The sequence below is a fragment of the Sparus aurata genome, chromosome 17 (assembly GCF_900880675.1).
Source record: "Sparus aurata chromosome 17, fSpaAur1.1, whole genome shotgun sequence".
NCBI classification, from domain to species: domain Eukaryota; kingdom Metazoa; phylum Chordata; class Actinopteri; order Spariformes; family Sparidae; genus Sparus; species Sparus aurata.
In genome coordinates, this window is record NC_044203.1 from 4,038,719 (window position 1) to 4,052,731 (window position 14,013).

Consider the following 14,013-nt stretch of genomic DNA (forward strand, 5'->3'; position numbering starts at 1 on the left):
TCGTTAATAATCGAAAATCGATTTGTAATTGAATCGAGACTTCAATAATCGGAATCGAATCGAATCGGGAAATTGGGCCGATTAACCACCCCTATTAAATACAGCATATAAAACAGCTAGCGACGACACAGTCCATGGATCGTTTGGGGTCGTGCATTTTGCAAAGCATTAATAACAACTGCATATCTTTATTATCCAATCAATCAGGTGACCCCTATTCCTTAACCGTGTCATTAGTTCTCTTCAGTGGCCAACAAGATGGGCTTGGGTGCAATGGAAATGGACTGAGCAAATAAATCATCGAGTACATGAAGGATGTGACTTCAAAGTCACTCAAAGTTCTGCTCCATTGAAGACACAAAAAATGACGTCCAAACAGATTAGATGTGTTTGGACTGATTAGGAGATTGTAACATTCCTCTCATTCAGACATGAAACAAACTCATATCCATTTTTCCTGCATGTTCTCCACATAGTTTTCCACAGTTAAAGCTTGACTTAAGTGATTTTAAATGTTATCAACTAGTTGTTTCATCTTCTTCTGCTGTGGTTTAAAGGCAACGACAGCACATTTAGCTCCAGTAACTGTTATTTCAGTGAACCAGTTAACTTCTTATATTCACATTACACTTCATTTGCGTGTTCCTTCAATGCTTTTGATGAAAATTTAGATGGAAACTTGACAGCTATTCCTTTTGTGAACGTTGCAAATATTTCCATTAAAGAACCTCCTCCTCCTGCCTTAATTGTCAATGTGTTCATTAAATATTGTGCCCTGACTGTTTTATTCTTCTTTTGTTTTCAAGCTGCTGGCCAACATTGTGATCTATGTCTGTGCCATCACCGTGGGCGTCATGTCATACTACATGGCTGACAGGAAGCATCGGAAGGCCTTTTTGGAGGCAAGGCAGTCTCTGGAGGTCAAACTCAACCTGGAGGAGCAGAGCCAGCAACAGGTCAGAGGTCAAATATTACAGCATTCTGCATTTTCACCTCTGGGGTATTATCCTTGTGCTCGGAGTCAGAACAGAAGGTTGAATTCAGCATCATCTCACGGGTTGCAGTAAAGATTTAGTCTAAGCCCAATACTTTGAATTATGACTACATGATGTGGAGCCGTTGTGTTTTCTAGCTGATGGGGTGAAAACATTTGGGCAAGAAAAAAGTCAGTGTGTTTAAATCCCATCACGGTTTGAACATAATAGCAGTTGAGTTCTGGCGTTGAAGTCCTTTACCACGTAACGCACTGATGGATCATTGAGGGATATTGAAACAAATGAAGCATAAGAATAACATATATTCAAATTAGGGCTGTCAAAGTTAACGCGTTAATAGCGCATTAACGCAACATCCTCTTAATCCCGTTAATTTTTTTAACGCGCGATTAAAGCTAAGTACGAAAAAAAAGAAAAGAAACGCGCATTTATTTACACCCGTCGATGGCACCTGTCGTCTTGATCCAGAGGGTGGCAGAAGAATAAAAAAGGGAATCAGAAGCAGGGTTGGCGGTTCGGGAAAAACACGGTGGACTGAAAAGCAAGGAAATGGAGAAAGGACTTATGAACGGCAAATTCACTTTCAAAACACTGCCAGATGGTTCGGTCGATAGGACAGAAGTTGAAATGAGTTACCATTGGAAGAAATGTGCCAAAAAATTGCGATTAATTTGCGATTTATCGCGAGTTAACTATGGACACAATGCGATTAATAGCAATTAAAAAAATTAATTGTTTGACAGCCCTAATTCAAATACAACAAAATGATTATTTACACACAATAGAAGTGAAGTATGACCATACAATTATAATGCTCATCATCTGTGTATGCTTCAGTGTTGATTTACATGCGCTCCTGGCAGGTGGCTTTGGTTTCTTCAACACTAAGTCCTGGGGAGGCTCTGAAATTAACAAGCAGCCATGATTTTATAAGGTGTTGCTTTAATAAATCATCAGTTTTTGTCATAGGGTTTAAAACAATGATGCACAAAGTTACCTGTGTCTGTTATGTTTGCATTGATTGTGCAGCTCAGAGATGGTGGTTGTGTCTTCACCTGCATCATGCACTCTGACACAGCTCATCCGAGAGATGGTTGCATAGAGCTTGGCATGCTACACAGATGCATGTTGATCCATTCAACTGAAAAAGCTCTGTTCCAGCAGGGGAGCAATGTACAGTGACAACATAAACATATTTTAGACAAAATGTGTGTGCATGTGCGTGTCTCAGAAAACTGAAGAACAAAAAAAACCATATCTGGTTAATAAGATTATTAGAAAAGACAAACCTTGTTGTAACTGCCAAATACTTGCTTAGCAATAAAGCCAGGTTCAGGTTTATAGTGAGCCTGAGAAAATCTGTGGTAAAACAGTATGAATATCTTAACATTTTGTCCTATCTCATCACATGACTTGTAATGACTGTGACGCTTCTTCTTCCTCATCGTCTGAAAACAGGTAGGTACCTCCTGATGAACCCTGTCTTTGTTTGTAACGCTACACTCCACACCCATGCAACAGGCCAGATGTTGCATGTGCTGTATACTGTATATCTATTACATATTGTCCTCCTTGGATTGTGCAGACCCTGGCCAGCAAAATGTATTATATGATATTTCTTGCAATTGTGTTTGCGTATGTGTGTGCATGTGGCTTGCACTGTCAGCACGTTAGCTCCCCCCCTCTCCTCACATCTGTGGCCACTGGGCATTCTCTATCACCACTGTTTATGGAACAGATGGTTTGTGCCACAGAGAGTGAGGGAATAAGGAAAACAAGTGAGAAGGAAGGGAGGGAGAGCAGATAGGGGCGATCACGGAGGAGAATATAAAAGAGAGTGAAGGTGTTGTGAGAAGCGATAGAGAGGAAAAAGATAGCGAGAGGGCTGATAAACCCACGAATGGAAGAAACTCTCAGAATACTAATGGAGAAGCACAGGCTTCTGGGATACAAGGGCCCGCCAACCAATCAAGAGGTATCCGGTTGTTGCTGGGTACCATGACAACCAGCTTCCTGAGATGGTGTCAGCTGTAATCACAGAGCCAATGCGCTCAGCCGTTTGTTGCTTCTCTGCCTTGCTGTCAGGTTTTGATAAGAATATTGAAAGCTGGCACGCTGCCCCCCTCCCCCATCTACACTGTGTGTATATGTGTGAAGGCCTGTTTTGAATATGTATTCACAGGTCAAGTGTGTGTGTGTGTGTGTGTGTGTGTGTGTAATAGATGCTTTGTGTTTAGTTTGACACATCAGTGTTTATCTCTGTGGGTCTGGGTCACTGTGCAGGATCTCTGCAGACACACTGACTGACAGTTTGAGGCCATTCAGCTCCCTGTAAACAATACTCTCTGCAAAGACAGCTGTGTACACCATATGTACCTTCATCAGGTTGAAGAAAGCTTAATTCATCTCTTTATATATTTGACTCCACATATAACTAGTCTGTGCCTAATGTGTACTCAGGGTTTTGACATTTTAGACCGACTGTCTAGAATATGAATAGAAGAAAAACATGGCGAAACATGACCAGTTAGCAGCATCATTTCCATATGTCATCCCATTTTACACCATGTGTAACAGGGTCAAATATGAATTGCTGACTGTACACCAGAAGAAATCAATTTTGTGCCAATAGGGTTCCTGGATCTTCTCTTTAAGTCTGGGACAGCAAAGTCCTTTTAGGCAAGTCACGCCACACAGCAGCCATCTGGGCAGCAATCCCGGGGAGTTACTTCTGGCTAACATGACCAGTACATACCATGTATGGGGAGAAGCCATCATTTTATTCTTTACACAGGTTATACTACTTCTCTGTGTTATACAACACATGCACACAGTTTCTTGCCACCAACGTACTTCATGACTCAAGCCAGAGAGCAGAGCCATGATGCCATGAGCATTTGAACAAACGTGAGAATTTAATATCTTAAATAACCTTCAACTCTTGGTAATCCTGTGCATTGGCATGATATCCCCCTTCCATTCTTTTTCAAACCCTGACCGCACCAATAGGTTGAAACTGTCGTGAATATTTCAGTTGTGCACCTCATCAATGCAACGGCACGATAGGTTGATACGTTGCCTGGTTTGGCTCTAGTAACCTAAAAAGAAGAAATAGCCATTACATCTCTGAATTTCGCTTTAGTGTCAATCTTTGGGGACAGCTATATTGAAGTCAGTGGGAGATATATCAACATATCTACACTGTATGACTTCTGATGAAGAGATGGCTCCAGAAAATTAAAAAACACACTTCAGAGAGGAGGTTAAGCATAGTTTTTCATCAATATGTTTTTCAACCAGCAACTCTGCTTGGAAAAGGCCACTGTCCACAGTGTCATTGTAGTCAGATCATCAGAAATCAGTCAAACATCAGTCCTCGTTTGTTGACAATCAGCCCTGTAAATCTGGGGATATCAGTGATGCTGACAGGGCAGGTCAGATTTGTAATAGAACTGTGGTATGTGTATTTTTGGGAGCTGTGATGTCCTCTATGTGTCTGTCTTCATCCCCCACAGGAACGCCTGCTGCTCTCCATCCTTCCAAAGCACATAGCTGACGAGATGCTTCAGGACATGAAGAAGGAGCCCAGTCAGAAGGAGATGCAGCAGTTCAACACCATGTACATGTACAGACATGAAAACGTCAGGTAACGTGGTACATCTGCTGGCTTATGACATTCTGTATGTCATTCTGACCTGTTTCAACACCAGGGGTCTCACTCAACAGTGTAGGACCTAAACGCCAATGGCAAAACGAAATGACGTGCAGCAAAGAATAATTTGATTCACAAAGTATAACCTTTATTAATAACAGTCCACCTGGAAATGTGCACATGTTGTTCAGCCTTATATTGCACCTTCTCCACACTCACATTAGACCATATATGGTCAGTGGTGGACAGTAACGGAGTAAATTTACTTGAGTACTGTACTTAAGTACATATCCAGAGGATTTGTACTTTACTTGAGTATTAGATTTCTTTGCTACTTATTACTCTTACTTGAATACATTTCCAAGACAAATATTTTTACTTTTACTTGAGTTAATTTCTAGGAAGGCTGAAAAGTACTCGTTACTTTCAGGTCTGCTCTTTTTTTTTTTTTTAAATACTATTGGACACAAGCTGTGTTTGTCAAAGAAGGAAACCTATCACAGTGCACGCTCTCCACGGGGATCTACGTAAAAGCGGATATACGTCATCCCTCCCCATAAGGATACCACCAAAGTAGCCACGCTCTCGACTGCGTTTGTCAACAGAAAACCGCGACAATGGCTGCATCAGATGTAGTTTTTTGTAAAGCCGTGATTCTCAACCAGTGGTCTGGGGACAACATTGGTCTTTGAGGGGGTTCCAGTTCCCAACTTAGCTAAATGATAGAGAGTTAGTTGGACGGTGCAGGTTCATTTGGTTACAGTTTTAATGATTGTTAATAAACATCTGCATCTGCAACATCTGCTGCAGTGATGTTGCTATGTACGCGTCCTGCGTCCCTGACGCATTAAAATCTGAAAGGACGCACTAAACTCACTATCCATGCGTCCCGGGGACGCACCTCATTTTTCCCATGAAAAACGATACATTGTGAACATTAAACAACTCGTGTTTAATCACAGTAACTGGCAAAAGAAACCTTGTTGTTAGCAGACTGGACAAGCGCTGTTTCAACCCTCTGCGCATCTACTCGGCGCAAACGTGATCCCCTGGACAAAGTATCGCGACATCCTAATTTAGCCGCTACCAAAACAACTAGCCCGTCACCGCTGATCTCATTTCAACCAGGGGCGTCGCACCCGTGGGGGATGTGTGTGTTTTAGCACCCACACTTTTCCCGATGAGAGGGTTCAACACCCACACTTTTTCTGCAGTTTTTCTGCAGTTTTGCACAAACGCCTTACTGCGGCGACTTAGTCTGCTCTCGCTGCAACTGCCTCCTCTCCTCCTCCCTCTCCTGTTACTGCTTCAAACATGACTGACCGGCTGATGATTGGCTGTTCTGCCCTAAGTCCCGCCTCTCTTGCTATGTTAGATTTATTGTTCAGCTCGTGCTGATGAGGCGGGATCTACCGTAAAATACCAAATAATATCCGGGCGTTTATTTGTCTCAACCACTTAACAGACCAGGCGTTTATTTGGGACAGGCAGTTAATTCCTTCCTCACAAAAATCCGGGTTGAAAATGTCACAAACTTCCCAGCTTCTCTATGAATTCTCTGGAAACGGAGAGCACCAAAAACAATGTCTGTAACGTTCTCTGATGATTATAAACATTGATTATTCCTGATACGTTCAGTATACAGGTCGACACCAAACCACATGATGTGTTTTATAATGTTTTTATGTGTTTACAGCTGCTAATGTATGTAACGCTGTTATTGTGATGACATATGACAGTTAAATATTTAATCTGTCTATAATAACCACATCCTGACATGTAACTGTGATTTTTGATAATCTAAGTACTAATAATAACAATCATGACAAAAAATTAACAGAGACTGCAGATCAAGATAAGAAGCTGCAACTGGCAGTGAGCTGCTTTCTTTTCTGTCAGCAGTGAAGTGACATAGTCCATGACAGAACATTATAAAATATGATAATGTATAAAATAACATTTAATGGTAAAAAAGAAAAAGTACAGTTTCAGTAGGCTTCTATTATAAATATTATAATTAGGGCCGGGACTCGATTAAAACAATTAATCGAATTAATCAGAGGCTTTGTAATTAATTAATCGAAATTAATCGCATTTTAATCGCATACAAATATTTGACCTGAGAACAGTGAGAAGCAATTTTTTTCACATGGATTTTAGTATACCATTGAATAATGACTGAATACAGAAGCTTAAGCAACAAAACATTGTTTGGGTTTTTTTTTTCAAGACCAACAGACCAGTGCAATTTTTGCCATAAAGTGTAGCAATAGCTTATTTAGGAATACATTTCAGAGATTCAGGTAGCCTATAGGTAGGTAGACCTTCTGTAAACTATAACACTTTGTTTTTTAAGTAAAACACAATACTTTCAAGTACATTCAGAACATTGGAAACCCTGACTATTAGAAAACATCTATCTTCAGAGGCCATAACAGACTTTACCAACAGTTGATCTAAACAAATCAATTTCAGTCCAACTCTCTGTAAATAACCTTGGCCAAAACAATAAACAGTTCAACATAAAGTGCCAGTTGCAACAACAACATAATAAATAGTTGCTTAGCATTTAGGTGATATCTGAGGCTTGATATGCTGCGGTGATACACGAACTCCTTCTTGCATAATTTGCACACAACCGTGCTCTTATCTACGCTGCCATCCGTCCGCTTTTTAAAACAAAATTTCCCATCCACGGGGCCAACCAGAGCAGTCTCATCTGCTTCTTCGTTCATTGTTGTTGTCTGAAGTCATGAACGCAGTGTTGGGCAAGCTACACGAAAAAAGTAGTGAGCTAAGCTACAAGTTACTCTACATTAAATGAAGCTTCACTACACCAAAGCTACTCCCCAGAGAAATGTAGCAAGCTAAGCTACAGCAAAATGGCAAAAGTAGCTTAACTACATGAAAGCTATTTTTTTTTATATTGCAACAACTTCATTCCAAGTCAAAGCTATCTCAGTGATCAATAAAACTATCAATCAGACAGATAAGCAGGCAAAAATGTTACGTTCAATTGTTTATTAAACAATAATTTGTGCTTTCACTATTTTGTATATTTTATTATTCAACTATCAATGCACACTTAATTCTAACATCCATGGACAGTCATTCACCTTGCTACCACAGCAATATCCACCTGACTTACACTAATGGACAGTGTCCTACACTGTAGCATATTAACATAATTAAACAGCAAATAGTATATTATAGTTGTAGTTTTCGTTAAGGTTCTCTATTCTTCTAGTTTCAGCTTTATAATTTATATTTGATATTTGAGTTAGTCTATTTAGTTACTGTATATAATTCAGCTTTTAATTGTAATTGTTTCTTTTACCTACCTCATTGTTTTTGGATTTTGATTTATGTCAAGCGGCTGTAACACTTTAATTTCCCTTTGAGATTAATAAAGTACTCTATCCATCAACCAGTGTCTCATATAACTGGCAGTTTCAAAAGTGGTATTTTTATAAAGCCCACTCTGTAGTAGTAGCTATATCTACATACATGTTAAGCTAATCATTTTGACTAATCACCATACTTTGGTTTTGTAGAAATTGCATTTTTGCTGTATCCTGTGCTGGTTAAAAATTACAAAAGTAACAATTCAGAGTAATGTTTCTCTGTTACTGTATTTGTTTATTATTCAAGTTTGTCTTTTGCATCCCTCGGGATCAACTCGTCTCCGTCCTCCTCACCCTCTGCCATCTTTCCATCAAGTAACATAACTCACTGAAGCTAACCTGTCTGTATTCCCGTGCAGCAGAGACGTTGTATGCAAGGATTGGTCCGTGGTGTCACCGTCATACGGAGTTGCTTCTGTCGGCTCCACATACACGGCCATGTGTGGCGGTGGCATCACCGACTTATCCTTTCATTTCAGACCGCAACAGAAAGCTCCGCTGCGCTGAACTTCAGAGGTGTTCATAAAAATGTAGCTTGTGTAGACTCTACCGCGCTACTTGGTCAATAAAAGAGCTAAGCTACTGAAAAGCTATTTCATTCAGAAAGTAGCGACGCTACCACCACGCTACTGAGAAATGTAGTTAAACTAGTAACGCCGCCACTGTGCTGTCCTCCTGTAATCCCATTCATTGTATTTGTTTTTATAGGTGTTTCTGCAGGCTTAATATAACATTGTGGTTCTAAAAGCAAGCACATCAGTGCAGGTGGTTTCAAAGAGTTAATTCTCAGAAACAAGAGTTAAAAGGTCCTTAAATTCATTTAGAAAAAATTATAGTAATTCATCGATGTGAAAAATAAGAAATTTACTCTTACTCTTACTCTTACTTTTACTTAAAGTAAATTTAAAAGCATGTACTTTTGGATACTTAAGTACCTTTAAAAGCAAGTACTTTTTTACTCTTGCTCGAGTAACATGTTGACTGAGCTACTTTTACTTGTAACGGAGTAAATTTTGACCAGTAGTATTTGTACACTTACTCAAGTACTGGGGTCGAGTACTCTGTCCATCTCTGTATATGGTCAATATAAAGCAGCTCATGAATGCATAGACATGAACCCTGCTGATTAGTGGTGCTTTACAGTGAATCATGACTACAACCAAGAAGAAAACGAAGAAAATGTGTTTTTGTGAGGCTGAGGTGGATGTGTTGAAAAGGAACATCAGTCACATTGTCCTCCAGCAGAGTGAGGACAGTGACAGTCCATGCATCAATCATGCAGACTTGTAGCGACGTTACTGCCCAACACTGCATGAACGCTATGCATGAACGTTTGTTGGTGCTCCAGTATAATCGGTACCCCTGAAACTCATCCAGTGAGAAACGTTCCGCATGAAGGCATAACATCACATGTAAATATTGATGACTTTAGCTTTAGCAACGCAGTGTGCTAGCTGTAGGATTACATGACACCAAGGTGTATGAATGGTAACGTTCCAAAAACAAAGTTTACTTTGTTTCACTATCATCATGTGACAGTTATCAATCGTTCATAGCAACACATAGATGCATGACCTCATCACCTTGAAGCATGCTAACAGCTATTTCACAAAGATGAACAGTATTAAAAATATGTTGTGTCTTTCTTTCACGTGCTTCCAAAACAAATGCAGTCTAGCAAATTCAAGACCAATTTTGTCCACAAGGGGCCGCAGAAGCATTACAAAATGATAATAGATGCATTATAGCAGCTTTAAAGGTGCACTCAGTAGTTTAGATGAGAATATGTTAATGAGCCGAGAAAGATGTTCATTGGCTGATTTTTTTTCTGCCAAAACAAACTAGATAAACAAACTCTTGTTTTCATGACTGAATAAACAAACTGATCTTAAAGGATGACACAGTTTATACAGTTTTACTTTGTTTATATGTGGCGGACCCTGCCACCTTTCTAGCTTCAAACTGTTCTGGGACCTTATTTTCCTCTGAGAATAGCTGATTTGTTCACTTATGGACAAAGCTTGTAGTACTACCTTATTGATATTGTAAATATTAAAATTCAGAGCTTGAATGTCTTCTCCAGAACTACACAGCGCTCCTTTAAGCGAATAGAAATGTGTTTGTAGATGATGAAAACACCAGACACTGATCATAATCAACATATTTCCTCAAATGCTCATATGCTTGTAACCGGGTATATGACTGATCTGTGACAGAATCTTCTTTTGTCAACGTGGTTGAGTTGAGTTATATTAACAAGTTACATTCACAGTTTCACATTCCATGTTCTCCTTGCCTTATTTCCATTAACATTTACAGTTTCATCTTTATGAATGCTTTCAGTTTGAGTATTTAAAGTATAGCCAGAGATTAAATTGGGCCGGAGCCCTCTGGAGCTCAGCTCCGCCTCCTCACCTCGTCAGTACAGCCAGCAGGAGCTGAGCTCCCTCTGCTTCAGTGTTTCATTGTAATCATGGGTGTTACTACCATTATATGACTTTTTAAAATCATTAATTTGGATCCCCATCAATACATCAACCTGTTCACTCAGCGCTGTTTTCAGAGCGCTGTGTCAGAGCTTCATTACTGAATCCGTTCCGCTCGTTTATTGAGATAAAACCTGAACCGATGAGACTCCAGTCCATGTTTTCACTGCAAGTAGCAGATACACTGGCTTCCACTATAAATTTCATCTGTTCGGAATCAGCTTAAAATTCACAATCTGTCCTGCTTGATGTTTATAAACCTAGTGGGTCCACCATTAGAAAAGTGGAACCCAGAAAAACATGTAAAGAAGTGGGTTATGACCCGGAGGTCGGCAGACCATATAGGATGTAGGAAGAGGCAGGAGGGGCAGAAACTTGAACTGAATCCAATTTGGAAAGTTATAAATTAAATTGTCTGCTGATATGTGGTTTGATGTTTTGACATGCAGATGTATGTGTGAGATGTAAATAACTATATGAATTGATGGTGAGGTGTAAACAATGCAAATAATTGATGTGTATTGATGAGATGGAAATAAATGTTGCTAATATGTGAATTGATTGTGAATACGTTTTACAAATTACAGTGTAGATTGATGGTGAAATGTAGGCTTAATAAGTTACCAATATGTGAATGTGAGATATAATCAAGAAGGCCATAAGTTGATAAAATATGTATTACGCTGATGGTGCAAGGTAAAAAACTAAACATTTAGAGAGATCATGGCCGCTGAGTGAAGAAGGGCTCCCCCGCCTTACAAAAGCTAATTTAACCATTGAGTATAGCGTTATTTCATTAACTCACCTCAGCCTACATTTACAGATCACCGTAACATTTGACATTTGAAAAGTTACATTGAAATTTTCTTTATCAATTTACCTTTTCTTTTCAGAGTTTATTTTTGACCTATGTATTCCCAGGTGTGTGGTAAAAAAATAATCTGACCACACTGACACACAATGACAAAAAATATCCTCCATGCAGAGGACGATCTGAAACTGGAACGGTGAATGCATGAACACACCATATCTATAGCTGAACAAACAGCTATAGAAACTTCAACTCTGCAAAAAGGCAAATCCTAAGTCATCCAGGCTTCACGTAAATTCAGCAAGAAAAAGACAGCAACATGCACAGTTAACAGAGTTAAAGTTAGATTCGATTCCTAGCATTTTTCTTTTTCAAATTTTATAGATAACACGTTGATATCATCATCATGAATTTGTTTGCCTATGATGATCTTGTAGTGAAATCTGATATCATGACAGCCACAGTTCATACAGTTCATACAGAGTCAGAAATGTTCGTACATCTACGTAGAGGGTTTAACAACAGCTTCATAAACAATATAGACTTAGTATTCACAGTATTCCAGAAAGTTATGACTGCTTTGAAGTTATAGGCTCATAGGACCATAAATTCTACTGTAATTGACCCAACCCCAGATTTGTCTCAGTATAACATGTTGAAAAAAGGAAATGGCTCATGGAGGATACTCTTTATGACTGTAGCACTGTGATGTCAGCACTAATGCGCTGTCTTCTGTCTTCTGTGTCTTGTTGTGCAGTATTTTATTTGCAGACATCGTGGGCTTCACCCAGCTGTCGTCCTCCTGCAGCGCTCAGGAGCTGGTGAAACTGCTCAACGAGCTCTTTGCTCGCTTTGACAAACTGGCCGCAGTGAGTTTCACAGTTACCAAACAACATTGGCTTCACGACAGTTAGATGTTGCTGTAATATACATTCAAAAGGTTACACCTACTCATAAAGAACATGTATATCATGGCAGTCTTCAGTTACAATGATTTCCACAGCTCTCATGTTTCTGTGAGGAATGAGTGGAACACAAACTACTTTATCACCAAAACATTCATAAAGTTTGGTTCAATAATGAATTCATTATTGGTCTTTTGAAACTGTGACCAACATTATGAGTGGATGGAAACTTGACCGCGACTGTACACGTATGAATTTTCATGATGTTGATCAGGATTACAGAAAATGATGAAATATTCTGTTATGTATAATGGCTATTTATTTAGAATGTATATGAGAACATAGAAAGTATGTATATCCATCTTAATTGATTTAAAGTGAAATCATGTAGTCAGCTACATAAAAAGTGATAAAGCTATGTGTAATAGCCCATTGTTGACGGTTTTGATCATAAAATCCTGTAGGGTGTAACGGTACACCGATGTCACAGTTCAGTATGAGTTCAGTACAACAAGAAAGAGTATCAAAAACATCCCAAATGGATATACAATAGTGTTTGTTCACACAGTAAAGCAATGACTGTGCGCTCAGGAGCTCTGAGATGAAGCGTTTGAGCGCTGACAGAAAAAGCGCTGTTTCTATGACAACAACATCTTAACAACCACCACTGTGTGATCCACACTGCCCCTTTGCTGTTTACTATCCATTTGATTTGTATTTGACATCGGGAAATCAGAGTGAGGAGGCTGTGGGTGATGGCATGATCTATAGGAGGCAAAATACGGTGAATATTATCACATAACCAGAGCCTTTCTGAAAAGTTGAGAGATTGTTATGAAGCCAGAACGGTGACTTTAAAATTTGGCGTCCAAAAAAAAATTGGCATTGAAAGCAAAACCAGTACTGAAAAAGAAACATTGTCATTGAAACATTTGTATTGAAAACAGTTGTATTGGCATTGAAACAAGTATTGGCACTGAAAAAAGAAACTAATTCAAATAATTCAAATCCGAAAATCTTATCATTTTATTTTATTAGGATTTTTTTGTATTTTTCAATGACAATCTTCAGATTTTTTCTTCATGTCACTTTTTTTCAGTGACAGATTTTTTCTTCATGTCACTTTTTTTCAGTGTCACTGATTTTCCGTTTCAACTTTCCGTCACTGTTTTGGCGTCGAGAGGGAGGGGCCTGAGGGGAGGGGCAAGTAGAGCGTGGTTTGCATATCATTTGAGAAGGTAATGGCAGCAGCCTGCGGGAAGGCGGGGCTGGACGGTCCAGCCATAATACACCATTTTAGGGCCCATGTGCCGGCCGTCTCTGGGCAGCACAGAGTCCAACTACCTCGCGGACTTTTCTTCAAGCTCTCTCCTGATGTGTCCAAGTCTCTGTGTATCTGGTTCTGACCGGAGCTCGCTAGCTTTGGTCTTTATATGCATATGGAGTGTGGTAGTATTACCGGGGCGCCGAGCACGGAGCAATAGCTCCAGTTAGCACAACAGTACAACAGTCTTATGTTCCGAGCCGGGGCTGCAGCGCCGACAGCAGCGCTCTGGTCACCATACCGCTCCTGGAGACCGGAGTCTCTATATGTGTATGGAGTGTGGTAGTAGTACGGAGCTAACGAGCATTAGCCCCAGCTGTGTCGCTCCGAGCCAGGGCTGTCATGTCGACAGCAGCGCTCCGCTCTGCTCCCCGAGCTCTGTGCCACCGTACCACTGTACACGCATACAGAGACCGGAAAATAAAAGAGAGTGCTT

At 39.8% G+C, this 14,013-nt stretch overlaps 1 protein-coding gene across 2 annotated transcripts in view; it reads left to right on the plus strand.

Annotated features, from left to right (window-relative positions):
• adcy3a (adenylate cyclase 3a) overlaps positions 1-14,013 on the plus strand; it is a 58,518-nt gene that overhangs the window by 17,972 nt on the left and 26,533 nt on the right. For both annotated transcript variants that reach the window (XM_030394067.1, XM_030394069.1), the window contains exons 3-5: positions 807-956; positions 4,511-4,641; positions 12,106-12,217. In XM_030394067.1, coding sequence (XP_030249927.1) covers positions 807-956; positions 4,511-4,641; positions 12,106-12,217 — 393 coding nt within the window. The remainder of the gene's footprint in view (positions 1-806; positions 957-4,510; positions 4,642-12,105; positions 12,218-14,013) is intronic.